Consider the following 26,938-nt stretch of genomic DNA (forward strand, 5'->3'; position numbering starts at 1 on the left):
CCTTGAGGGTAAGAAACAACCCTAGCCTGTTCGTCTTCCCTTGGGGGGGAAAGCTTCCTCAGTGAAATGTGAAGGTCAGTAGGAATTGCCTAGCTAGCGGAGGGAGTCAGGACTGTGACCAGAGCAAGATAAGAACCTAGGTAAGTTGGTAGGGCCAGATTTGGATGAAAGATGGAATTTTCTGCCCAAACCCTGGTTCTCTGGTGGTGACGTTCAAAAGGAAGGGACACCAAATGGAAAACAAACGTAGGCTACTCTGATGGGTCTCATCTCTGAGATTCCTCCCTCCTCGGGCACTCAAGCGAGCTAGGAGCCACCACATGGATCTGGGGTAGCATGGTGGTCATTGAACGTGGTTTGGTCAGATACAAAAGGCAGGGTTGCTTTAATCATGAAGCCTGCAGTTTGACATCCCATCCCCTGACAGTGCAGGTGAAATTAGGGTGACCAGCTAGCAAGTGTAAAACATCGGGACAAGGGGTGGGGGGTAATAGGTCCCTATATAAGAAAAAGCCCCCAAAATCAGGACTGTCCCTATAAAATTGGGACATCTGGTCAGCCTAGGTGAGACACTAATAATCAGCCTGGTGGCAAACAGCAAAGAAAATAAACTCAGCATTTCCCAGGGGGATTCAGTAGCTTACTTGATCTGGTATTGCCCCCCAGTGATGCAAGCGGAGTGTATCAGCTACAAACGCTTGAGAGACAATGAAAAGCCAAAGACGGTTCAGCCTGTGCTGCGAGCCAGCTGGATTCACGGGGACAGGGACAGATCCTGGATATCAGACAATGCCCTCCTGGATTCTTACCATACTCCTGACATTAATACACACCGACAAGGAGCTGTGGTCAGGAGCTGTTCAGTGCCTGTAAATCAAGGGGAAACACCTGCTGAAGGAGCACCCACTGATCACAGTTGAATGACCATTAGGAAAATGCCTTTTTCCTGCTCTCAAATGTTCACTGATCCTAGGATTTGTGCCTGGAATACATACAGGGTGTATATACCCGATGCCATGTCACTCCCACAATAGCAGCGGCAACCGTCAAGGATAGAGCAGCACAGACACAAGTGCTTTGGGCTCGTCCCATACAGCGCGCAGCCACTGACTGCTTCACATCCCTCGTTCTGTTTCAGTGCCATTTTTCTATCGATATCAGCTTTGTTGCTGACTGTTGTGTCCCAGGTTAGTGGGAGCTCTGTTTCTGGGACTGGGGATCATGTTCTCTGTCACTAGAGATCCGGGCACGCTCAGCTTCATTGATGATGTCTGCACTGCATGGGCATCCACGCAGCACTGATTATACTACCAAAGTCCTCTGCCATCATGCACTGGGCTCCACATAAAAGTTAGGGTGGATTCTTTTGCGGGATATTCAGTTCTTCAGTTATTACGGAGCCCTGCTCAAGAAGCTAGGATCTTCCCAGGACCTTGCACTAACGCAGGACAAATGATCAAAATCAGGATATTCTTATCTCACGGGAAGCACAGTGGAAACTGCTTGCATTTCATCCAGATTCAGTAGAACTCCGCTTAGAATGAAGTGGAATGAAAGTCCCAGACTGTTTCGGCATATCACACTGTGTTGGCTGCAACCCTGGTTTCTTGTATCCTTACACTTGGAATGAAGTTGATCTGTGTGGGGGGGAAATGACTAACATGAGAGACTAGTTTTCGTGTTTGGAAACCCAAATTATCATCCCCAGCCATGCATTCAAGTGCCCAAATCAGCTTTGACACCTGAAAGAGGCATGTGAGTCCACATGGCTCAAATACACATTTGAAAATTAGCCTCCAGGAAGTTGTAGGCACTTCTGTACCACAGTGAAAGAATGAATATGTGGAATGAATGTGTGAGATAGACAAGGTCTGATTCTGCTCTCAGATACTCCACTGTAAGTCAATTTGGAGTAACTCCACTAAAGTCTGTATAGTTACAACATGTAAAACCTGTGTGAGATCAGAATCAGGCCTCTCATTTCCCTGTATTTTGGACAGTGAAACTTGTGGCAGATGCTTGGATCCAAACATCAGCTGCGTTGCTGGAAGGAGCACAATTTCCCATGTGACTTTGTAGTGACAATTGTAACATCTTCTCTTTTAACAAATACTGGTCATGCTGGATTGGCAGCGAAACTCATCCCAGATTGCATCGTCTGATTGACAAAGTGTCTGAACTTTGTAATTTTGTATTTTCTGTTAAAAGAAAGATTATTTTCCAGGTCTGTTTTCTCTCCACTAGACTGCATGCTTTATTTCCCCACTAGATACAAGACTGGAGAATGAGTATTTATGCAAAGAAAATTATTACAATTGAATCAAGTGATCACACTCTAATTTCAGTTGCTATATGCAAACAGCAGATAGTCTCAACCAAAGTAGTACTAATCAGCAGTTAGGAATGCAGACAATTGGTAAGGGAAGCTAAAGGTATCAATGAAAAATCTATGGCCAGTGGGGTTGAGGATAGCAAGAAAAATTTCTTTAATTATATCAGGAATACATGAAATCCTAATAATGCTATAAGTCTGATATTAAACAACAATGGCAAAATTATTAATCATGATGCAGAAAGTAGTAGTCAACAAATATTTCTGTTCTGTATTCAGAAAGAAGCAAGATATTTTCATATCTTATAGTGATAAAGAAATGTTTTCTATTCCATCAGTACTAGGAAGGATTGTAAACAACAACTATTAAAGTTAAACATTCTAAAATCAACAGGAGCATATAAATTGCTCCCATGAGTATTAAAAGAATTGGCCAAAGAGCTCTCTGAACCACTAGTGTTAATTTTTAATAAATCTTGGAGCACTGGACTGGAGAGAAAAAAGAGAAAGCCAGTGGATGATCAAAGACCCTCTTGGCCAGTTAGCCTGACAATGATCCAAGGCATAATCATGGGTAGGCTGATATGGGGATACAATCAGTAAAGAATTAAAAGGGGCTAGCATAGTGAATACCAGTCAGTATGGATTTATGGAAAATAGGTCTTGTCAATAGGTCTTTGATGTCGTGTTTTGATGAGAACACTAGTTTGGTTGATAAAGGTAACTGTGCTGACATAATATACTTAAACTTCTGTAAGGCATTTGACTGAGAGCGTCTCTACACAGAGGATTAGTGCACGGCAAGTCAGGGTTTAAATCTGCAGTGACCAGCTTGCCACGCACTAAGTGGCCATGTGGATCCTGGTACCACACACTACAAGTTGCACAGTGTGCTTTGACATTCTGCTATTTCAAGTACTTGCGTGGGAGAAGGTTTCTGGTAGTACAGGGCTCCTTAGTCTAAAATTAAAAAACATAATGAGATCCAATGCTTGGAAGCTGAAGCTAGACAAATTCAGACTAGAAATAAGGTGCAGATCTTTAACAGTGAGAATAACTAACCATAAGAACAACTTACCAAGGGTTGTGTTTCTCCAACACTTGAAGCATCTAAATTAAGGCTAGATATCTTTCAAAAGATAAGCTCTAGCTCAAGCATAAATTAGGGGCTCAGGGCAGGAATTACTGGCAAGGTTCCCTGGCCTATGCTATGAAGGAGGTTAGACAAATCGTAATTCATCCCTTAAAATCTGTGAATTTATGAATCTATGAAAGGGAGTAATGGAGAAAGGGACCAAGGCTTCAGTTGCAAATTGAGGGCTTACGTGGGTCAGAAAATGTTTCTTTAGGGCTGCTCCATGGGAATCTCCTGCAGAAGACGCGTGTGAATCAGGAGTGCCTGTCCTGTGCACTGACCGTCAGACCAAATCTGTCTTTCTGCAAAGCGTTAGTGGTTTCTGTCTCTTAGTACAATCCTTTTAAAATAAAGCCGTCGTTGTATTTTATGCAAAACTTTAGAGCCAGGTTGTTTTTTCAAACAATCTCTTTGTCAGTGGAGGGCCATGAGGTGGGACAGAACCTGAAAATGAGATTTTTTTCTCTGCCTTGGAAGGCCCCTCTGGTGGCTTGTTTCCTGAGGTGGGAGGAAAGGAGTGGATCTGTAGCAGTACAAGACAGGGCATGCAAGGCGCCTACCTGCTTGTTGGAAGCTGTCAGGACTCCCCGTTTCCTGGAGCTGCCTGTACATGCTAGAGCTGGGAGCCGATCTTGGCTGTTTTCTCACATTCAGCCCCCTTGCCATGCCAGCCAGCTGGTAACTGATAGATAATTAGTATTTTTCTCAAGTACAATTTCAGACTGACTGATGCTTTCCTCCCCTCTAAAAACATTATCGTCCTCACCAAAGCCAGCAGAACCGTTAATAGGGTCTTTGGCCTCCCGCGGCCTCACTGAAAAAGAGCCCTAGGAATCAAGCTACCCTCCTCCTTCAGATCAGGACTTGTCCCTGCATTCCCTGATGACCCAGAACAGACGGAGCGTCCATCCAGTCCAGCACTGTGGGCCTGATTCTCCATTGCTTGGCCTTGCTAATGGTTTATGCTAGCACTTTGCAGTCTCTTCGCTCAGGTGTATATGACTGCACATGGTGCAGGGCAACAGAGAATCAGACCCATCTCTGGCACGGAAGGCGTAACTCTCCATCATGGTGCTGGTGAGGATGTTGTTATTGGAGGAAGGAGATGATGTTCACCCCAGACCTCAGCTGCTGACCCAGCTGGCACTCTGAAGCTAGAAACTGGATAGCCTTCAAAATGAAGTGGAGCAGTTCACTGGACTGAAATTTTGACATGGGTCTGGTGTGGATCTAGTGCCCAGTTCACTTACATGGTTTCAACCACAATCCAGGGAATGGAGCCAAGCTGCTAAGGGAGACTGTGACCATCTCCATGACTGGAGAGATTCAAGGCTGGCACTAGACACCAGTCTGTCAGGGATAGGAATAATTATGGATCAGGGGACACAATCCAACCCCAGAGCTAAGTCAGTTAGCTACTACAGCGACGGGAATGTTATAGGACCCTAATTAGATCAATTCTCCAACTTCACAGCTTGATTAGTTTCAGAGTAGGTGAGCTGTAGCTCACAAAAGCTTACGCTCAAATAAATTGGTTAGTCTCTAAGGTGCCACAAGTACTCCTTTTCTTTTTACAGCTCGATTACTTACTGCATAATGTTAGGGCTGGGATGGGAAAAGCAGGGAAGGGAGAGGGAGAAGGGAGAGGATGACTGAAAAATTTTGGTGTCCCCAAAATTGGTTGCTCCTGCTATAGTCATCATCTAAAATACCCTGTAAATAAACAATGGCAAAAATCTGTCTCCCTCTAGAAGCAACAGTAGGAAATAACTAACTCCTGGCACCGCTCCTAAGAATGTGGAACTCTGAACAGTCTGCTAAATGTCCCTTAATAAGGGCCATGGCTGTGAGTCAGATCTCACTCTGCCTCTGAGCTCTGAATACTTTAGCTTGTCTCCGAGCAGCTGAAAAGAACGGGTGAAAGATCTGGAATGGCAGAAATAGGAAAGCATCCGCAGTGGGGGTCTGATCCGGAGTCCACTGAAATCAATGGGAGTCTTTCCATTGGCTCCAGCTGGGCATGGCTCATGCTCCGTTAATCCCAGATACAGTGGGATTGCAGAGAAAGGCCCATGGCAGTGTTTGTGAGAGCTATTTTCGGCAGGCCCTGGGAGGACGCTGGAACAGTAGGCTGTTCCAACAGGACTGTGGTATCAGTTGCATTATCTCAGAAGTTTATGGAATGCACTGATTGATGTGAGTGAGGCCTTTTGCTCTTTAGCATGAAGAGAGAATTCTCCCTCCTCAGTGCTGCCAGCAAAGCCCAGACAGACAGTTAGGACCGCTGTAAATTAGCAGCACTGCATCTAATATTCCTGGGCCTCAGCAAGCTCCATTCACCCCTGGGTTACACCTCTGAGGTCCTCTAAAGTCAGTGAGGCCTGGCTGATTTACATCAGCGGAGGGACTGGACCTTGTTACATATGTGGTAACAACAGAAAGTCCCACGTGGTGAAAATCTGTCTCATTCAGGAGCCATGAGCAGTGGTCACGGAAGCATTCTTCCAGGCCTGATTTCCATGGCTGTGAATATGCACTTACATGCACCGAAATGCAGGGGCAATTTGCATGCTTAGCAAGGTGCATGTTTTCCCTGCACATTTTGGTGCTTATGAAAATCTCTCCCTATGTTTCTGTCTCTGAACCAACGGAAAATAGACCTGAGCTTGGGGATTGGGACTGGGTGAAGGGGGAGCTTGACTCCAGACCTGGTAGCTACCGGCATCCTGTCTGAGTTCAGTGAGCTGTGTGAGGAGTCGGTGACTCTGATGCCTAGGTGTGCCCAGGCCTGAACCTCACACATTATTTTGAGGGGGGGGGTTTCTTGCTGTTTTAAACCCATTTGTAATTACTCTTCACTAAGGACAGACGCACACTCCCCTCCATCCCAGCTGTATAGTCTGAGACTGCTCAAGGCAACCTGCTGCCCAAGGCAACACTTGAGTGTGTTGCCCCCCACCTCTCAGATTTGGCCCAACCACCTGTCTTGTCATGACAGAGGGGCGGCTGGGCCAAGTTTAAGTGAGCGAAACTGACAAAATTCCAGCCCAGATTGACTGGCCTTGGTACCCAGATCACAACAGCTGCAGCACAGTTGGCCCCTGGCTGGCTGTCTTTCCAAAGAGCCCTTGGACAGCACGGGCCTTGAAGGGTGAATTTCCTTCTCCTCCCATCCTCTGGGCTGCCCTGGATGAAGTGCCCTTGTACCAATGCAGCCGACACTGCACCTATTCTGTGCATAAGGAAAGGCTATGACTCTCCCAGGCTGTCAGTCAGGCACCCTCACAACTAGCCGAGTCACTTGAAAAGAGGAACACGGAATGCCGGGACCTTGACAGGATCGCTACCAGGCACTGCTGGAGTTGGGGGAGGAAAGTCAGATAGCCCACCTGATTGTAACAGTCCTTGTTCAGCAGTGTTTGTTCTCTAAAGAGGGGCATGTTGATCTCATCTGGAAGGCTGTTTTTCTCCTGCTACGTGGGGAGGATCAGGGTTTTTCCTCTTCTGTATTAGAGCAGATTAGTGACATTCTCATACCCTCCCGTGGATTCTAGTGCCGGATTCAGGGGCGGGAGCAATGTAGCTGTGCGTTGCCATCCTCAGTGGCTTGGAGGGAGGATGGTCTTGTGGTTAAGGGACTGGAGATCTGAGCCAGTTTCCAGCTCTGCCACAGACTCCCTGTGTGCCCTTGGGCATGTCACTTGTCTTTCTGAGTCTCAGTTCCCCATGTGTAGAATGGGGATAACAATCACTTCTTTCTCCTGACATTTGTCTGTCTTGTCTATTTAGATTGTAAGCTCTTTTGGGCAGGGACTGTATCTTACTGTGTGTGGACCCACATACCTAGGGACTTGTGGCAGGAAGCTGACATCTGCTATGCAAATGGTTGATTCCCTGCTCCCAATGTTTTACTTGCCAAAGCAAAATCATTTAAAATCTTGTTTATTAACTAGGCTCCTTAGATTTACACCTTGTTCCAGTGACTGAAATGCAGGAATTTTCTGGGCCATTTGCTCACCTCTGTCTCTCTCCTGTATCAGCCAATTCATTTAGGGCCTGACCCTGACTTCAGTAGCAAACCTCAGATAGATTCCAGTGCTGTCAGACTGAGCCCTCTCTGTTTACATGGCAGCCTGCAGCTAATCAGCCTCTCTCCCACACTCCAAATTCTGCAGCCTTATCAAGCAGCAGAGAAGTTCAGGGACACCTGTTTCCTGGTGAGGTTTGAAATCACCTGGAGAGTCAGGCAGGAAGATACAAAAGGAAGTCGTCGGATGTCAGAAGCTGCAGAGGGGATGTCTGTGGCTCCAACTATGGTGAGCAGGGACACAGAGCAGGCCAACGTCATATATGCAGAGGGAGAAGGAGGCTGGTATGTTTATGCTCCAGTTATCATCATCTCAGTGTTAGGGATTTGGAGTTCTTGTTGCTGATAGGAAGACTGTATCTATAAACTGGGAATTTGGTGCAATTACAAAAAGAACAAAAGGCACATTGGACATAGTATCCAATTTACAAAATACAGCTCTCAGGAAAAGCCACTTAATCTCTCAAAATCAGCAGCACAACTCTGGTACACGTGAGCCTTTCCCTAATCCCAACTGTGCTACAGAGCAGAGCAAAACAGCGCTCGCAAGAGGCACCTCCCCCACTAGGAACTTTACTCTCTCAAAAGGTGTAGAAAAAGGGTATTGGCCAACGTTTGCTCCATGCACAAAGTCTGCTGTGCCCTGTAAAGCTTGAGATGTATCATGACTCCTTTATGGTTCCTGAGTAGCCGACCCAGTAAAGATAAATACACAGCCTGGAATTCAGTAATAACACATACGTGTCCAGTATGTGATAATGCAAGAGCACTTGAGCTCATGTTGAGCTCCGTCCTCGATCAAAGCGTCAATCCATTAGCTCCAGTGGGGACCCATATCTGAGGCTATACTGGGGGGAAACAAAATGAACCATATTGCACCTGCCCCTTTGTGCAATGCCGGTAGGGGAATACTCCTTCCTGACCCCTGGAGTGATCAGCGGATGTCCTGAAGCGTGAGCTTGGATGCCTTTTTTTTAGCTGCATATGTGCAAATCCAGCTCTGTATAAAATCAACCTAGAGCATCTCCAGCAGCAAGTTCCACAGTTTGAATACATGCTGTGTGAAGAAGTGTTTCCTTTCATTGGCCCTAAATGTACCTGCCATTAATATCACTTTGTGTGTCGCCACCAGGCAGATCTTGGGGGAGAGGTGTACTGGAGGGCTGGAGTACTGATCTTGCTCAGCAAATAGTGCTGATCTCAGTGCTTTGCAAGCCAAAATTTCATTTCAGAACGGCTGCTTTGTACGCAGCCGGTAGACCTCTCTTGTGCATGAGGAATAAGGAAAGTCCTTGTGAATGATTCTAAAAGGGGGACCACTACTTGAACCCTGAAGTTTCATTCTTAGTTAAAAGGACGTTTCACAGTCCTTCTCTCTATGGTTTTCAAATGCCTTTCTGAATCCAAACTGGAAAGTACTAAGCGTTGATGGAAGCCACTATGCAATGGAGAGGGGACACTTCCCAGTGATGCAGGGAATGCGCTGACGCCCTCATTGCCCACTTGGACTCTTTCACCCCCCGGGACCCTCAGCTTGTGAGCAACAGGAAGGTGGTGTCACCGCTGAGCTGATCGTGTCAGAATGCACCAAGGAGAGCAGGTCTGAGACTCCCTGGGGACCTTTGAAAATCTCTCCGCACCTCAGTTTCCCCATCAGTAAAATGGGGTAATAATAAATTAAATAATAATACTACTTCCTCCTCTCTCTATTTAGATTGTAAGGTCTTCAGGGCAAAGGCTATCTATGACGATGCACTGTGCGACCCCAGCCTCTGTTCAGGGAGCGCTAGCTACTAAAGATTAATTAGGATCCGACTCCAGGTCAGATTCTGTTGCCCTGTGTTTTTGCATCGGCGTGTTCAGCTAGATTCCCCCGATCATATTTCTTCACTCTTTATCCCCACGAGTTCCTCAGCACATCCCAAAGCAACTGCATTGCTGGGTTTTCTGCTTGCTTCTTAGTGGCACTTGGCCTCTGTGCAGTCTTGGTCACATGGTCAAAGTAGCCAGACAGAGAGCGAGTCAGACTTACTGGAAAGATTTGAAAAGAACAAAGTATGTGTGGCTCGGCCAAGCAATGAGTAAGAGAGGATGTGAGCCCAGTCGACAGGTATTTTAAAGGTGTAAATGTCAGGGAGGGAGGGAAATCAATTAGGGTGAACCATGGGACTGTAATTAGGGGTAATGGAAGGATAGTAAGCACACAGAAATGCAGACTGAAGAACCAGAAATCTATTCATTTGTGGTCCTGCTAATAGAACTGGGGTACAGCCTTGGGGAGTCTCTGGTAACACAGCCCCAATGAGAGCTGGGTTTGGCAGTCACAGGTCTTCCTGCAGATCCCCGAGGTGTGGGGTGAGCTCTTGGGCAGAGCAAAGGCCACCCTCTGAGGGGATGAGGTGAGCTGATCTCAGCATGGGGATCCTTGTAACGTCTACCTGCTCACCTTGTGTTTGGTCGGAGCAGAGCCATCTTCTGTGTGAGGAGATTTTGGCTAGGCACAGCAACTGCAGTATGCATAGAGGAGACCAAGGGTCCTGCTGCTTTGGGAAGAGCCCACAGAGGGCCTTTCAAAGCTAAGTTGCTATGCACACCTTTGTGTCTCTGTGTCCATGAAGCCTTCCTGGTGAAGAGGCGATTTTACGATGATCTGTTTATTGAGAGAGCTATGTTACATTAGAGTTAAAGGTGGGGCTAGCAATGCTTACAGCTGGGTGGAACCTGTACCCACTGTATAGGTGCAGCCAGGGGAGATTTTGGGAAGACGTATGATCCTCAGGAGTCCTGGGTTCTACTCCTGGCTCTGCTGGGTGACCTTGGGGCAAGTCACTGTCCTTCTTTGTGCCTCAGTTTCCCCATTCCATAAAATGGGGATAACACTACTGACCTCCTTTTGTACAGAGCTCTAAGCGTATGGAGGAAAACACTATACAGGAGGTAGGTATTGTTCTGTCCCCTTTATATTTCCAACCTTTTACTGTCCTGCTCGTTTAAACAGTCACTTGCAGCCATCCTGTGATCACCACTGTCCAGAACCAAGCAGCTCCGTGGGAAAGATCTGAAATTGTTCTCTTCAACTTGATCATTACCAGCCACTAACTCCACTTCTTTTCTTCTGGAGGGATGGACGAAGTGGATGGGGCATGGGGTCAGACGGAACTGGGACTTTCTGGTTTTATAGACAGTCCATGTAAGGCTTGTGTACATCTCCCGATGCAGTGCACACGATGCCCTGGTCACAGCCACATCCTTGCTCACACTAAAAGGGAAACAAAGTAACTTGTGATGGAATTTCCAAATCAGTGAGAAACTATAAAGACCAATGATTAAAAAAATGGTTATTAAAAAAATTAGAAAGGAAAAAGCCCTGCAGTCGGCATGTCTTCCAGGATCTGTTGTAACAGATTCGTCCGAGCCAGTTAATGGTCTTTGCGGTTTGCAAGCTCCTACACGTCTGAGTAAAATGACAGACACATTATTATCACCTCTCCGCCGTGATCTGTCCAAACCTGTCCTGGGGTGCAGCTCCACAGCTGCTCGCTAGAGAGTACAAGGAAATGAGCAGCCCAAGGCACCACTTTTCTTCTCTCTCTCCCCCTTGCCAGTCTAGGGGCTTTATTGGGATCCACTGACTGCAGTCCTGGACACGTCTTGAGCGGGACTAATGGGGAGACTGGAATGTAAGGAGGAGGAGGCGGTTGCAGGGGGAGATAGTGGGGGAAAAAGTAATTGTTGGGCAAATCATTTCCTTCAAGAAAGAAAGCAGCAGCTCTCGGATCCAGTCCTCCCGAAGCAGGCAAGTCTTGACGCTTCTGTGTCAACAGCTGAAGATAAATAAGATTTTTATCAGTTCAGAATCTGTTGGGACACATCCGCCTAGCGGTTCTGCAGAATGGGCAGAACTGGGGGGAAGGGATGTTTCGGTTAGGCCTTTTCACACAGAATATTTAAGTTAGATTTTGGTTTTAGGCTCTCAAAGCACTATGGGAAAATGCTTCTCTTTTCTCCTGTCCCCATCACAGGAAGCGGCGCCAGTAGCTATAAGCAGTGAAGTAGTTTCTTTCTTCACGGAGTTTGGGATTCTGTTCCCCTGCTCAGGGTGCAGGGCAATAAATGGTAACACTCAGTGCCGTTCGACACTGCAGACAAGCTCAGACTTCAGTGGGTTTGCATGGAGTATTGGAATGGGATTTTGACCACTGTCTCTGTAAAACCCTTCCTTGGACCTAAGCTATAGATGATAAACATCGGCCTCGAGATGGGTGTTATTAAAGAGTCTTATCAAAAGAGCAGATTACATCCCCAGGAGAGTTTTTATTTTCTGTCACAGGTGCACAATGGCTGCTCTGTCCCACCCCAGAAATAGCTGTATTTCAGAAGATAGGGGAAGTGACCTCTATCCCATTACACTCCGGGATTCTTGGGTGTGAAAGGCACTGGAAAAATGCATGGAATTTGCTCAGAGATGTGCTTGAATAGTGAAAGGCTGTCAGTGTTTCACTATTTTGGCTCCTCCAATAAGTCCTACAACTCTGGAATTTACTTGGACTTAAAGAAAGGAGGTTGCAGTAGCAGAGAAGAACCATCTAAGCAGGTTGAGGTCTGATTTTCATTGCAACAAATGAAAAAACTCTGGCATTAGAAATTGCATCAATAGGGCAAAAATTGGATAAAAAGATATTTCAGATAGAACAGCCTCAGTTTATGTCAGATTGGTGCTACTACCATTGTTTGCTATTAATTATCACAGCAGCTCCTAGAAGCCCCAGCTAGCTGAGGCCCTGTTGTGCTCATTCCTATACAAACACAGCGTAAGACAGTCTCTGCCTTTGTTCAGTGAGGGGAATGACATTAGTAATAAAGCTAGTGGGCAGGAAGATGCTAAAGGTCTATAAATACCCAGACGGTACAGTAGGAACCAAGAATAAAGGGAAGGAATGATACAGAGGTGACAGAACAGGGAATACATTCAAGCTCGTCTGTATTAGAAACGGAATCCTAAGAGGGAGGTCTCTCTGGTGATAGACTAATCCACCGTGGGGAAGTGAGAAAAGGAGTAGAACCCAGGTGTCCTAGGAGCTAGTCCCCTGATGAAGCCACTAGGTATACATGCTGAATAAAGACAAACATCTACATGTAGTTTGACTATGTTCCACCTAGACCAGGGACAGCTCCTTTGGAAGAGGTCCAAGACTTTTTTCAAAATGCTTGTTCAACAGCTCCTTTCAGGAAGCCATTGTTGTCTTTCTCTCTTTCCAGTTCTCATCCAAATGGGAACAGCAAATTTTTACAAGAAAAAGCAGAGTCAGAATTTCTCCAAATGGAGACAAGAACCTTGAAAATAGGATGTCAGACTAGATGATCACAATGTTCCCTTCTGGCTTTGGAATCAACGAATCTCTGAAAACATAGTACAATCACTTGGACTGAAGATGTATCTGAGGGTTATTGATATATATGGAGTTCAAGCAATGCAACCTGGAGCAAATGTCACTTTGCACTATGGGACGTTAGGCATTAGATGAAGGTTGGGTTTTGTCCTCTTACCTGTGAGTGAGCTACACAATAATTCATATCACAATACAATGCAAAAAAAATCTATATTAAAAGGCCACGTATTTCAAAATATGTAGAATATGAGGGAATACAAATGAATAACCAGAGTCTTTAATGGCTGTTGTCAAAAGTGTGCTCTTGGAAAAAGGCAAGGTGGTGGCTCTGGGCTAGTGACTAGTGTAAAGCATTGGGACTTGGGAGTCCTGGGTTCTAGCTCCAACTTTGGAACTGACTTGCTCTGAGTGAGAGCAAGTAATTTCGCTAGTGTATGCTTTTGTAAACTAGGGCACACATATCTTAACGAATGCTTGTAAAGTGCTTTGATATCTTAAAGGTGCGAATTACCATGGGTCCATTTTTTTTCAAAAGGCCAGAAGCCCAGGACTATGGACAGAAATGCAAGTGCAATAGATTATTAGCTCATGCAGATCCCCACTTAGATGTCTAACTTTGGCATCTGAACTAGATACGAAATTTCACATGCATTATGGTGAGTGCAAAATATTTTGGGCTTCTTCCTTTTGAGAATCAGGCGGTGTGTGTGCACAGTCGTATTTATTTTTTAAAATAGAGGGTTCTGGTGCATAGCGGCAGTGAACAGGCTCATTCAGAAAGAAACATCTACTCTTTTCAAAGGAATAACTCTAAGAGGCAAGGAACCAGTCACTCCCAGCAGAATCCCACTGAAGGCAAAGGGCATGCAAATGGGAGATGCATGACCTGCGTGGACATTGACTGGTAGGTGACAGGACATCTGAGCTAAAGAAAAGAGCAGTGTATTGTATGCAGTATTGAAATGGGATATAAAACAGGCTACTGCTCTCTCTGAGTTATCAGCACACAGTTCCTTAAAAGAATAGCTTGTTATTGTTGAAGGATCTTTGAAGACAATCCTGGAGCTGTTAAGACACGATAAGGTTATCAGTGGAGGCATGTCTGTGTTCGGCTGTAGCTCTTTTGCCTGCAGGGCAATCGGTTTTGCTATTTAACAGAGATTTATCCATGTCATAACATGGTATAATGAGAGCGTGTGTTACCGAAGAACTTACCATAATGCACCTCTACTCTTCCAGAAAAATGTTATTTCTCAGGCATGTTGGGGACTGCCTGGGGAATGTCGACATGAAAGGATCCTTTGACAGGAGTTGCCAGTATGTTAACACCTGGCCAGGAAGAACCCCCCAAATAACCCTTGTTCTGCCATGCTGCCTGCTGAAAATGAGTGTATCAGATCACAATCACACAGAGTATGTAGGTTACATGGGCGAAAGCAAAGGGGTCAAGCTTCTCTGTTCTGTGCTCACAAATTGCAGCTATGTACACGTTTCAGGAGAGACTATTTAAATCTAATCAAAAGTAAGTGCAAAGCTTGGTTTATATGCTAAATGGTATCACATCTGAGAAACTGACTTTAGTATGTGATCAAAATGTAGTCTGATCCTGCACCCTTCATTCGCCTAAGATCTGGGTATGTCACAAAGAGGCGTGTTCATAGTGTCACCCAGCGTTCTACTGCTTTTATAACAGAACGCTGACCTGTAATCAGACAGGAGCACATCTGTGTGACTCAGACAGGCCAGGAGAATCCTTACTGCCAAATTCACCCTCATGTCATATATACAAATTGTTACCACCCACCCCACCCCTTCTTGAAACACCTCTTCTATTTCAGGAACTAGATCAAAACTGCCCATCTTTGTGTTTAAAACAGTCCATAGACCTGATTCCAGCCAACTCCTTGGTTCTGGCTCTCTTCCCTGATACCTTCACTTACTCCCTGGCCCTTTGCACAATCTCACCCCTGCGGGTCATAGAGCCGTCTCCTCTGCAGCTCCTGCCATCTGGGACAGTGTTAAGTGCTCTCTGCATCGCCTCATGGCTCTCCGCTGAAAAGGTATCTTTCATTCCTTGTTTCTCTCTCCTAACCTCTCTCCCCTTTTGCTAGTATTTCACTTGATAGCTGCTTTATCTAACTCTGTAACATTTCTGAGATACAGTTGGCAGGAGAGAAACCAAAGTGAAGTTGCACTGGTCTGTCAGTGGAGAATAGATGTTCATGGAATTTCCTTGGGCCTGGGTTCCACAGCAGAATTTCCTATCAGAATGTATCTGTACACACATGCCCCCACCACACAAAGACCCACCCAAAAGGGAGCTTTTGAATGTAGCTGCTAATATTTACTGGAAGTCATATGTCATACAAATCCATCCGTCCACCCCTCATCCGGGCTGATCAGCAATCTTGATAGGAACTGATAAGTGGAGAGCTGTAGGGCAACAGAGACCTTGAGACAGCTGCATTCTGTGTGCAGGCATGATAAAGATAGCATGCCTTGAGACAGGAACAAAAATCACGTCCAATTCACACTGCCTTTTTATTGTACAAAACTCAAACCAAAGGGGGGTGGGTTTGAGCCAGGTGTGTTTGCCAGAAAGGTCAGCTGCCAGGAACTCAGCTTTAGATTCCAGGGGTTAGACCGATTTTTGTTGGATGTGTCTATGTGATGGTGGATTGTGTTCAATCATAGTTTATACTAACACAGCATGAAAGAGCACCAAAATACTTGAAAAACTGCCATAGAGTGCTGCAACCCCAGTGATATCCAGCCTGGCAGAGCAGCCCACGGCACATCACACAACAATCAGAGAAAGTGCAATTTACACTATAAACATTGAACAAATCCTTACTCTGGGACTGTAAATGTCCATACAGGGCAGACAGGATCTCAGAATGTCAGCTGTCCTCCAAAAGCCCTACCCCATGCACAGTGAAATGCATGGAACTCAGCTAGCTGCACCGGAAGGATGAAGGGCTGAGTCAGCCCTGTCACAATTCACAGCTGTGGTTCCAGGGAGGCTAGTGATTGCAAACCTGGTGCTCAGGCCACTCAGCTATCCTCTGTCTCCATACGTTTTGATGTGTGCGACTGCAAATGCTTCACCGCACTTTATATCACCACATACATACAGAGAGCAGCTGTGTCAGTTAGCATGCATGTGCACATGATTAACTCAGATCACGGAAGAAGGAAAGCCAGTGAGCTCTGATCCGCATTCATCCAGATTGCTAAATTATCTACAATAGTAGCATTTCCTGGGTGGTTAGCACCAGTTGCCCTTTGGCCCTCTGCCTTGGAAAGACAGGGCTATAACCACCGAGAAATGCACTGGCCACGGGGTCCTGTTGTTCAACTGACTGGAACCACAAAAGCAGAATCGCCATCTTAAAAACCCAAAGGTGCTCGCAGCAATCCTCTGTGGATGTAGCCGCACCTGCCTGTGCACCCTGCAGCCACGTCTATTATAGGCATGAAACTGGCCTGGGAGTAAAATCCTGGGTGCACCAAGTGACGAAGGATAAGACTGACCCCAGCTGTAAGGAAAATGTGAAGGCTGGCTGGAGGCATGCCGGAGTTACGTGGCCAGTGCAATGGAACAAGAGCACCAGTGCTGCTAAAGCATTTCATTGCAGCCAAGGCGGCTTGTCTCCAGTCAGAACCCTCTGCTCTCATGTCCACTCGTTGCCCAGGAAGCTGCAGGACTCCTGCGGTCTCACAGTTTGGCTTTTCTCTATGTGTTTTGATGGCTCAGGACAAGCTTTACCAACCCTGCAGATGGCCTGTGCAGTGGTATATTTTGGCACAAGGTGTGTGTTGTTGGGGATAAGATACAGTGCTCTGAACAGGAGCATGCCCTGCCATGCAGTAACTAGCGCTCCGCCTGCCCTTGGCCTGCTCTTAGGTGTGTGCAGGAGAGGAGAGGAGCTCTCAACAAAACAACAAAACAAACAAACAAACACACACTCTTTCTTGGCTGCAAAGCAGCTTGGAGGGAGGTGGCATGGAAAGGGGACTCGTAGATTTGCTTATCAGCACAAAAGGCATTGATTTCTGGACAGAGCGAGGGGAGCCACATGCTTATTTGAAATGGAAGAAAGATATGTTGTACCAGGGAAGCTCCCCCCTCCTCACTTCTCTCTCTTCCCTGGATTTAAATGTTCCATAACATCCCATAGACTCACGCTTCTGCTGTGTATTTTGCTGTAGCTGTATGAAAACTTGTGACATGCCACCAGCTATGGGACCTCAGTGTGGCTTTTTCCTACCAAGTGGCAAAGCAGTGGGCTGTTTCACAAGCATGCTTCCATGCCCCACCAAGGCAGGACACGTGACACTGAGACCCCATACTTTGTGCTCCACCCCGAGTGGGAAAATCCCCTTATGCAAGCCATGCAGGGGGCTAATGTACGCCCGCATACACTATCAGGCCCAGGGGTGACCTCAGAGGCATGTCACGCAGTCACACTGTTTAGCAGTCTACAGAAAGCTGGGACGTGACTGCAACAGTATGAGGAGCCCAAATTACTTGACACATCTTAATGAACCAAGGCTTGTAACTATAACCCCTGTGAGCTGGGTAACAATATTATCCCCACGGTTGAGAGGTGGAAACTGAGTTACAGAGAGGAGAGGTGACTTGCCCGAGGTCATAGAATCATAGAATATCAAGGTTGGAAGGGACCTCAGGAGGTCATCTAGTCCAACCCCCTGCTTTGACCAATCCCCAATTTTTGCCCCAGATCCCTAAATGGCCCCCTCAAGGATTGAACTCACAACCCTGGGTTTAGCAGGCCAATGCTCAAACCACTGAGCTATCCCTCCCCCCCAAAAACTTTCTTGGCAGCGGTGGGATTCGAACCCACGCCATCAAAACGACTGAAGCCTAAATCCAGTGCCTTAGACCACTCGGCCATGCTACCACACAGCAAGTCAGTGGCAGAGGTGATAATGTTGCCCAGCTTTCTCAAAACCCAGCCTCATTCTGTAGAAACTAGACCTCTCTGCAGCTTTCCTTAGTGCAAAGCAGTCATTGGCACCCCCTAGTCACTGGAGCATTCCCCTGCCTCATTTACAGCTCTTTGCACTGTGCCCTACGCTGTCCCCACCCATACCCTGCCAGTCACTGTCCCTATCTGGCTGCACCCCCAGAACCAACACACATTCCCAGGGCAGGAAAGAAAACAGCCACCCACTGATCTGGGCTGCAACTATGCAAAGAGCGTCTCTCCCCACAGCAAGGCCTAACTACTGCACCAGCTCAGTCCCTGACCATAGAAGGAAAGCACCAGCCATCAGATCACTCCTCTTATAAGCTCTGCTCCTGCAGCAATTCAGCCCAGCTGAGCCCACCCTGGGAATTACTGTACTGAGAGCAAGCACCTGTGGATGGTTTTAACCCCATCCCTGCCAGAGTCCATGCTCAGGTTTTCACCCATTGGGGGATGTGGTACTTTATTCGGCAGTGATTACCCTGTAAGTGCTTTTGTACTTGCACAGTAACTGCACAGGTCTGACTTGGCGGCATACAATCTGTGGTAATTACATGCTTGGGCAGATTAGTTGGTAGGTCCTACGCTAATTGCTGTGTAATTTGCATTCTGATTTAAGCCTGGTATATACCTGACCATGAAACTGGATTTACATGAGAACGTGTGGTTAGTCCAAGGGAACTAGATATATTGTTGTGAGGTCTAGGGCAAGTCTCTGTGCCTTGGTTTCCCCTCTAGAAAACATGGCTAATAGTACTTGCTCAAGCTGGTCAATGGCTTTGCAATCCTCCTATGAAAAGCACCATCTAAATGCAAAGTAGTATTACAATACTAGTTAGTGATTCTCTAATGGAAGCCAATAGCACGCCCACGAAACCAGCGCATGGGAAACACCAGGGTTTGCCTTTCTTAGTGGCAGCCCTTTGCTCGGAAGAGTTTGCTTCTCTTTCACATCATCAGGCACATCCTATAAGAGCCTTGTGGAGAATATTTCAATGGTAAAAATAAAATTGTTTTCTAGATATAAACCAACCACTCTGGGCACGTCTCAGACTGCCTGCGGGGCTATATCACCACTCTTTGTCTGACTGTCTCTCTCGCAATTGACATTTTTTAGTACAGTGTCTTCAGTCTCTGCTACAGTAATATTGAGGTTAGACTGGCTGATCAGACTGGACCCTTCTGGCTATTCTCTGCTCTGGAGTCTGGTAGGAAGCCATACAAAACTGAACATCAGCAGCATAACAAGGCACTACACAGTTCTAAGAGAGGCTCTAGTTACATGAGACACTACAGGGGAACTGGGGCACTAAGCTGTTTGGAAAATCACTCCCACAGTGCCCCAAAGTGGGCCCAAGCATTCAGGTGTGTGTGACTTACATAGGTACTGATACTCTGGTAGTGTTGTGTAATGCACATGTATTAGGTTCTATACAGATACTTCCAACGCCGGCCAGATATTGTGGCAGGACAATGTGGAATTCAAAGAACAATATGTGGGAATGCATTCACCACTGGTGATGTATTACAGAGACCCCTAGGGAGGTGGTGGAATCTCCTTCCTTAGAAGTCTTTAATGCCCAGCTTGACAAAGCCCTGGCTGGGATGATTTAGTTGGGGATCGGTCCTGCTTTGAGCAGGGGGTTGGACTAGATGACCTCCTGAGGTCCCTTCCAACCCTGATATTCTATGATTCTATGTGCACACAACAGCAGCTTGTCATGTAGCCTGACATGTGAGAAAGGCAATGTAGGGAAGAAGTGATATATTAAATAACTTCAAAGGAATACCTGCGTTTCTCAAGTGATGCCCTTTGCCAGCAGACAAAGAATCTTTACATTGGCACAATATCCTCAAAGTGGTTAGGACACAAAAGGCAATAATTGGCTCTTCAACAAGTAATTATTTCAATTTTCTGCTTTCCTGCTGTGTTGGCACTTGGGTTGAAATATACAGACAGCAGAGAGTGGGAGGATCATAAAAGCCAGAGGAAAATAAACGTCCATTTTCTTCACACACTGCAGGGTGCAGGAGTGCTAAGCTTGAGCACTTTTAAACTTCTACTTGACAACAAGAGCGTTTAGCGCTCAAAGTGTCCAGAAAAGTAATTACCTTTTGGGTCCCGAACTGATGGAGAATGCCAGGCCGCGGCAACTCCTCCTGAGAATATGCCAGCAAAAAAAAATACGTTTCTTATTTCCATGTGTACGTTCAATGGGCAGTGGACATGCGGCAAGAGTTGGCTAATAGTCAGAGTTACAAATGGAAAAGGCCAGGCCTATTAGAACAGAAGCCACAACACACATCAGCACAAGGCTGGTCCCCATTGCATTGCTTTGTGCAGTGCAGCTTTAAGTACCAATGGGGCTTCCACAACAGCCCCTGGGGCTCTCATCCTACATGGCTCTCGGCTACAAAGTGTTTAGTGAAACTTACTCTTAAACTTCCCTTTCTTCACTTTCGGAGAAAGGACAGCCTTGTGCGCTGGGTTCAGTACCTCATGGTGCCTCTCCTTCCGTGTGCAAGAGAGAGAAGGTGATCTTCCTTGGTTATTTAGATTATAACCTCTTCCAGGCAGGGCTCTGTGTGTGTGTGTGTGTCCACCACAGTGTACTTTTGTAGCCAAGATATACAAATATGGCTCTGTTAATCAGTCCTCACATGTCAGTCCCTGATCATCTTTGTTGCTTTCCTCTGCACTCTCTCCAAAGTGGCAATATCATTCTGGTGCCGCGCTGCCCGGCGCTAAACGCTCTGTGTTAGGTGCAGTTACAGTTGGGCACTCGCCACCCTGATCCATTCTGCCATGAGCTAGGTCAGTTTAGTTCCAGCTCCCTTTTGTTACAGGGAGGTCGGCTGCTCCTTGATGCCATTTAAGCACTAATAGTAATCCTGGTTTTTCATAAATGCCCCTCATATACTCCAGTCTTGGTCATTTTCACATTGGAATAGCAAAAGGACGTGGGTGCAGGTATTTCCTGGGGAATGGATGCCCTGCTGGGGGCGGTCACTCGGCTTCCCTCACACCCTTCAGCCAAAGGATGTTAACGTGCTGCATAGACACTCCTTACCACTGTGACTTGCCCAGGCTCATGCAGTGAGAATCCAGGAGACCCTGCTCCAAAGCCAACCCTAACCATGTTGTGGGGTTGTGCCTGTGATCCCTGGACCTCTCCCTTCCTTGCTGGTACAGCTGCAGGCTATAGACAAGGTACCAGAAATACACTGCAGAGTAAGCACTTATGTATGAAGGCGCCTTCCTCTCTGGAGTTGGATTCAGAGTACACCCCAAGGGCAGCACCCCCATACCTGTGCTAGTTTGGGCAATGCTCTATCTCAGGGCGGGCGAGGGACTATGTGAAGTGCTCGGTGTGGCCTACACTAACGGTTCACCTCCTCCGAGGCCATCAGGGGTTCAGAAGCAGATTTTTAGCTCCCACCCTCCAGTAAGAACGCTTGGGCTCTGAGGCAAGGGCTGTGTGCAGAATTAGCCCCATTTCAGCCAGCTGGGTGGCAGCACTGATGCAGCAAAGGAAAGCTAGGACCGGTACTAGTAATTCTCAGCCTGGCTGCAAAAAGGGCAACCACTGGCTTCACCATCTACACCAAGGGGCTGTAGTGGGGCAGATACACCCAGGAGTGAAATCAGGCTGATTCCAAGAGTAGAGACAGTCCCTCCTCATTTTAAGGGGAGTTGATCAGACACTGTAAAGGGGGCTCTTTCCTCCATTCCTGTCCTCTGCATCCAGTTCATCCCGACCTGTTGCAGCACATCCGTGCAGGGAGACAACTGGTGCAGAACAGCTCCTCGAACTCCTGGTGAATATTTGGGATCCCTGAGCAAACCTGCCTGTTCCAGCATGTTGCAAGAAGCCTCCCTCCCCTCCCCCACCAAAAAAAAAATCCCCAAATCTTTGCTGAGAGGAGAGTCTCAGCCCAGGCTGATGGGGGTACGGCTCAGCTAGCTGATCAGGTATCCCTGCTGAGCTATGTGCGTAGGGGAGGGTCATACGGGCGTCTAGCAGATGCCAGGGATGGGAGGCAGGTGAGTTTTTGTCTCCCAACTCCCTAACCCACTGTGAATGCAAGCCATGGGTTTATCGTCTAGGAATGGCACATAAAGCTCCCGTCCCATACGCAGACACAGACCCCTGTGCAGCCAGGCTGCATTTAGTCAGGTTGGAGGGGAACAGAGGATTATTGGAAAAGGACATTTTGTTGCTTTTCCCTCCGTGGAGGGGGCAGGGAGACATCAGCCAGCAGGCAGCTGTCTCTGCAGTCTCAGAAGAAAGTTCTGCCCTGTGCTTTATACCTGTGCAGCCCCAGTGACTTCCTGGACCCAGCCCTGATGGCTGTCAGGTTGCAGGCATATAAGTTATGAAGGCAGAATATGGCTTTTGGCAGTTGCCCTCCCCAGGGTGAGTGTAGGGGGGGCCGTTACCCTTGCTCCTTTACATGCTTATCGTTTTAATTGAGTTGCCCCAAACATTTTCCCCTAGCAAACCCTGCCACGTGTTCTGCGTGAAAACCAGGTGCGCCGGCCAGAGGCACATGCCTGGCTCTCTGGCCCAGCCAAGGTGCAAAAAGGCAAATGAAGATGGGGCAGTGGAGGAAGAGGGCTGCAGACCAGGTGATCTCAGCCAAGAGACATTTCTAAAAAGTGGGACATACAGGTTACAATCTACCTTGGCATGGGGCAGGGAGGCACTTAGCCTGAGGGCCCCAATGCACCCCCATCCCTCTGGCCTGGATAAATTACATTGCTAGCTCTTTGGGGCAGGGAGCGTGTCTCACTGTATGCGTACAGCACCTCATGCTGATTGGGGCCTTTTGGTGCAACTGTAATATAAATAAATAAAGGAGCCAATCCTAGGTGTGGGTTTTCTGGAGCTCTAAGAGCGCGCTGGCCTGAGCAGCGGTGTGGACCCCACAGTGCGGGGCACACTGGCATGGAGACACAATGCCTGCACTGCAAAGCCCCATGGGCTCAGTCTCTCCAGCTGCTGTGACATGTCTGATACCGCGATCCATTCCGTCCCCGACCACCCTTGCCCGGGCCACGGGATGTGCCCTAACACCCAGCTCTCCCTCCTCTTTTCCAGTACTCACCGCTGCTGAAGAAGCTCTATTGTCAGATCGCCAAGACATGCCCCATCCAGATCAAAGTGTCCACGCCGCCCCCGCCAGGCACCGTCATCCGGGCCATGCCCGTCTACAAGAAGGCAGAGCACGTGACAGAGGTGGTGAAGCGCTGCCCCAACCATGAGCTGGGACGTGACTTTAATGATGGTGAGAGCTGGTCTCCTGCCCCTCAAATAGCGGGTCAGTGTCTCCGTCATCTGCCCAGCTGGTGGGGATAATGATTCTGTTTGAACCTGTCTCATGCTGGTAACCTGTATCCCGGAGCTTCCCCATCACCCATAACCAAGACTAGCACTAGAAAATGAGCAGGGCCATGTGACACCTGACAGGTGGGGTTCAAGACCCTCCATTTTCACTCCTGTATACAGGAGTCTTCCCTTCCCCACCCCACCCCAGCCTGTTTCACTCTGAGAACCAAAAAGCTGCCTGTGAAGCTCAGATGAAATCAGCACGTTTTGCCTGGCGTGTGCTGGGAACCATCGCTCCGGGCAGCCCCAGGACTGGACTGATTGCGAGTGAGACAGATGAGGTCTGAGCAGAGGCAGAGCTAACAAGCCCTGGAAGCACTCCTTGAGCCAAGTGCTCCATCCACTCTGTGCTAGGGCAGCATCACCCTTTACCTTACCTCTCCCTGTGCTGTCTGTCCTCTTGGTGGTGGTAACAGGACAAGTGCCCGCCACAAATTATTTCAAGGTCAGATCTGCTTGCCTGTTAGGTATTTTTCACCTACTAGCTAAGCTACAAATTCCTCAAGTTGCTGCTTGTGACACTCGGATAGAATTTTCAAAAGTGCCCAAGTTCCAAATCCACAAAGGTATTTAGGCACCTAATGTCCATTGATTTCACTGGAAGTAAGGAGCCTAAATACTTCTGAGCATCTGTACCTAAGTGACTTGGGAGCCTAAGTCCCCTGGACATCAATGGAGCAAAGCTACTTAAGTGATTTTGAAAATGTTACCCACTGACCTCCTCTCCCTTAAAAGGCAGGGAGCTTGGACTCAGTTTGGCTCCAGCTGGCGCCCTGAGCTCCTCACTAAAGTCCATCTAGAGCAGACAAAAGGATCAGAGCCCCATGTGTTGCTTGTGAGATTCATGCTGTTATACAGAACGCTCTGCTCCCAGCAGAACCCTTTGCCCGCTGAAAATGCAGCCCAGCCCCATCAAATGCAGAAGGAAAGAATTGGGGTAGGTGTTTTGAAAGGGGTTAGGTAGTTAGGGGGCCCCCGCCTCCCATTGCAGGACTTGCCTGACGTGCCTCTGTTCAAGTGGGGCCCTGCTCTCTGGTCAGCAGGAATGAGCAGGTGTGAAGCAGAGACAAAGGATTCTTCAGGCAGGGCAATTGTCCGCACCTTCACTGGCACTGTCAGAACCAGACATTCAAGTCTCCCTGGCTGGGGCCTGCCTCGTACCCCGTTTCCACAGAGCCACGTCCAGGCAGCCCAGCCCAGGAAAGGGAAGGGAGTGATGCATGCAGCCACAAAATCATCCTTGAAAATGCTTCGATTAAGAAAGCATCGAAACGCCCAAACGAACAGTGGCTGTGACAGCAAACCTCCCTGTGCCCCGGGGAAGCCTGAGGCGACCTTTGCACAGGTCATTGGTGGCAATGCACCACCGAAGCGGAGCAGCCTCAGCGCCTCTGGAAATAGACTGGCAAGAGGTTGCCATTTGGAATGTTTGGAGCCCACCGGGCTGCTTCAGGATTCTCCTGTCTTGCAGTTGCCCAGGGTTTCTCAGTCTCAGAGGATGAGGGACAGCAGCCTGGTGTCTTGCTAGGTGTTTGTACTTGCCTACTGTGATAGGGCCCAGTCCTGATTTGGTTCAGGCCCACCTGGAACACCCAGTAAATTCAAAGGCAGATGAAAGTAAAAGTCAGTTAAACGAATTCTTTGGCTCCTCAGGAGAGTTTCAGGTTTAGGTTGAATGCTACGTTGGGTGGAATTTTCAGGTCAGGTTTTATGTGGCCTGACCCAAAACAACCCCCTTTGGCCTCTTGAGAGAAGGTGGGGCTGAGGGGAAGCTGGAGAGAACAATGTCTACACGTGGAAGTTGAACCGGTTTAACTTCCATAGTTTTTTCTTAAACCGTTTCACCAGAACACTCTTTCTAGTTTAACTCACTTATTTTGGTTGCGTTTAACCCAATTCCTAATCAACTTAAGCTAAACTAAAATGCATGTGGTGTAAACCAAAATGTGAGCGTCCACACTGCCTTTTGCCCTGGTTTAAGTAAACGGATTTTATAATCACCCCGTGCAACGTTCTTGGGTCGGCAAGCCCACCGAGAAGGGTCTTTCCTCTAACTCTCCCCTCTGCAGGCCAGTCCGCTCCAGCCAGCCACTTGATCCGGGTGGAAGGCAACAATCTCTCTCAGTACGTGGACGACGCTGTCACCGGAAGGCAGAGTGTAATGGTGCCATATGAGCCACCACAGGTATTCTCTTTGCTTGAAGAGGAATAGGGGTGCTGGGGCAGGGGGGAGGAAGGGGCCAGGAGGGAGGGTGAAAATACGGTTTGTAGTTTTCTTAAATAAAGTTATAGCTGCCTCACTAGCTCTGACCCTGCAGTGACTCCACTGGCACCAAGGTGGCTAAAAGCAGCATCCGCCCTGTGGAATTTAGGAGATGAATTTCAATCCCTGACAAAGCTCCTGATGGCACTGCAGTGTCTGGAGAGTAATATCCCTCGTGCTACAGCCCTGATAGCAAATACATTTTGCCTGTACTCCTTCCCTTTCAGGATTTGCCAAAGCATCTCACTTTAAAGGGGAATCTTGCTTCAAACCCACTGGGATCACAGAGCAATTGTGCAGGTTAACAGAAACTTCAGTCCAGCTAGTAACTGCTCAGGGGCACATTTGGCCAATAACGAAATTAAATAAAATGGTGAGTGGAAAGCTTAGCGCGCCCCCTAGGGCCCTGTTAAATTAGTGTCTTTGTGATGTTGATTTCCAGCTGCAATGTCACATGCCCAGGGCAACGAATGAAGTATCTAGCAGTGAGGTCCCACAAAACTGGCATGATATGAAAGTAACACAGGCACTCTGCAGTTACAGTGGCTACATAATCCCCATTCAAGGGGATATTTCTCCAGAGCAGCGGTTCCCAAACTTGTTCCACCGCTTGTGCAGGGAAAGCCCCACGTGGGCTGGGCCGGTTTGTTTACCTGCCACATCCACAGGTTCAGCCGATTGCGGCTCCCACTGGTCACGGGTCGCTGCTCCAGGCCAATGGGAACTGCTGGAAGCAGCGCGGGCCGAGGGACGTACTGGCCACCGCTTCCAGCAGCTCCCATTGGCCTGGAGCAGCGAACCGCGGCCACTGGGAGCCGCGATCAGGCGAATCTGCGGACGCGGCAGGTAGACAAACCGGCCCGTCCTGGCCCGGCCCGTCAGGGGCTTTCCCTGCACAAGTGGCGGAACAAGTATGGGAACCGCTGCTTTAGAGCAAGGGTCAGAAATTCATCTTCCCTGCCTTCCTCCATGAATATTCCCCCAAACACACACACACAAACCCCCCACTGATTTGTGAGCTGAGACACGCTTTTTGCACCTGTCTGGCTGCAGCCCATTGCTGCAGTGACTGAGGTCTGCCACCATCTCCCCTGGGCTTTTAACACCCTGCCCCCTACTAACCCCACCCCCCACATGATGTCATTTCCTCTCTTTTGGGCAGGTTGGGACTGAGTTCACCACCATTCTGTACAATTTCATGTGCAACAGCAGCTGTGTGGGAGGGATGAACAGACGGCCCATCCTCATCATTATAACCCTGGAGACAAGAGAGTGAGTCATTCTTATTGTACCTGTGCTGCAAAGGACAGACATCTGCTCCCCTCCGCACTCCTGCGCCTGGCTCTC

At 47.9% G+C, this 26,938-nt stretch overlaps 1 protein-coding gene and 1 non-coding gene across 3 annotated transcripts in view; one reads left to right on the forward strand and one right to left on the reverse strand.

Moving 5' to 3' along the window:
• TP73 (tumor protein p73) overlaps positions 1 to 26,938 on the forward strand; it is a 61,966-nt gene that overhangs the window by 25,809 nt on the left and 9,219 nt on the right. For both annotated transcript variants that reach the window (XM_077837385.1, XM_077837386.1), the window contains exons 4-6: positions 23,041 to 23,227; positions 25,398 to 25,513; positions 26,754 to 26,863. In XM_077837385.1, coding sequence (XP_077693511.1) covers positions 23,041 to 23,227; positions 25,398 to 25,513; positions 26,754 to 26,863 — 413 coding nt within the window. The remainder of the gene's footprint in view (positions 1 to 23,040; positions 23,228 to 25,397; positions 25,514 to 26,753; positions 26,864 to 26,938) is intronic.
• TRNAL-UAG (transfer RNA leucine (anticodon UAG)) lies at positions 17,788 to 17,869 on the reverse strand. The gene has a single exon. It is a non-coding gene; the product is annotated as a tRNA-Leu (tRNA).

The sequence above is a fragment of the Eretmochelys imbricata genome, chromosome 18 (assembly GCF_965152235.1).
Source record: "Eretmochelys imbricata isolate rEreImb1 chromosome 18, rEreImb1.hap1, whole genome shotgun sequence".
Classification (NCBI taxonomy): domain Eukaryota; kingdom Metazoa; phylum Chordata; order Testudines; family Cheloniidae; genus Eretmochelys; species Eretmochelys imbricata.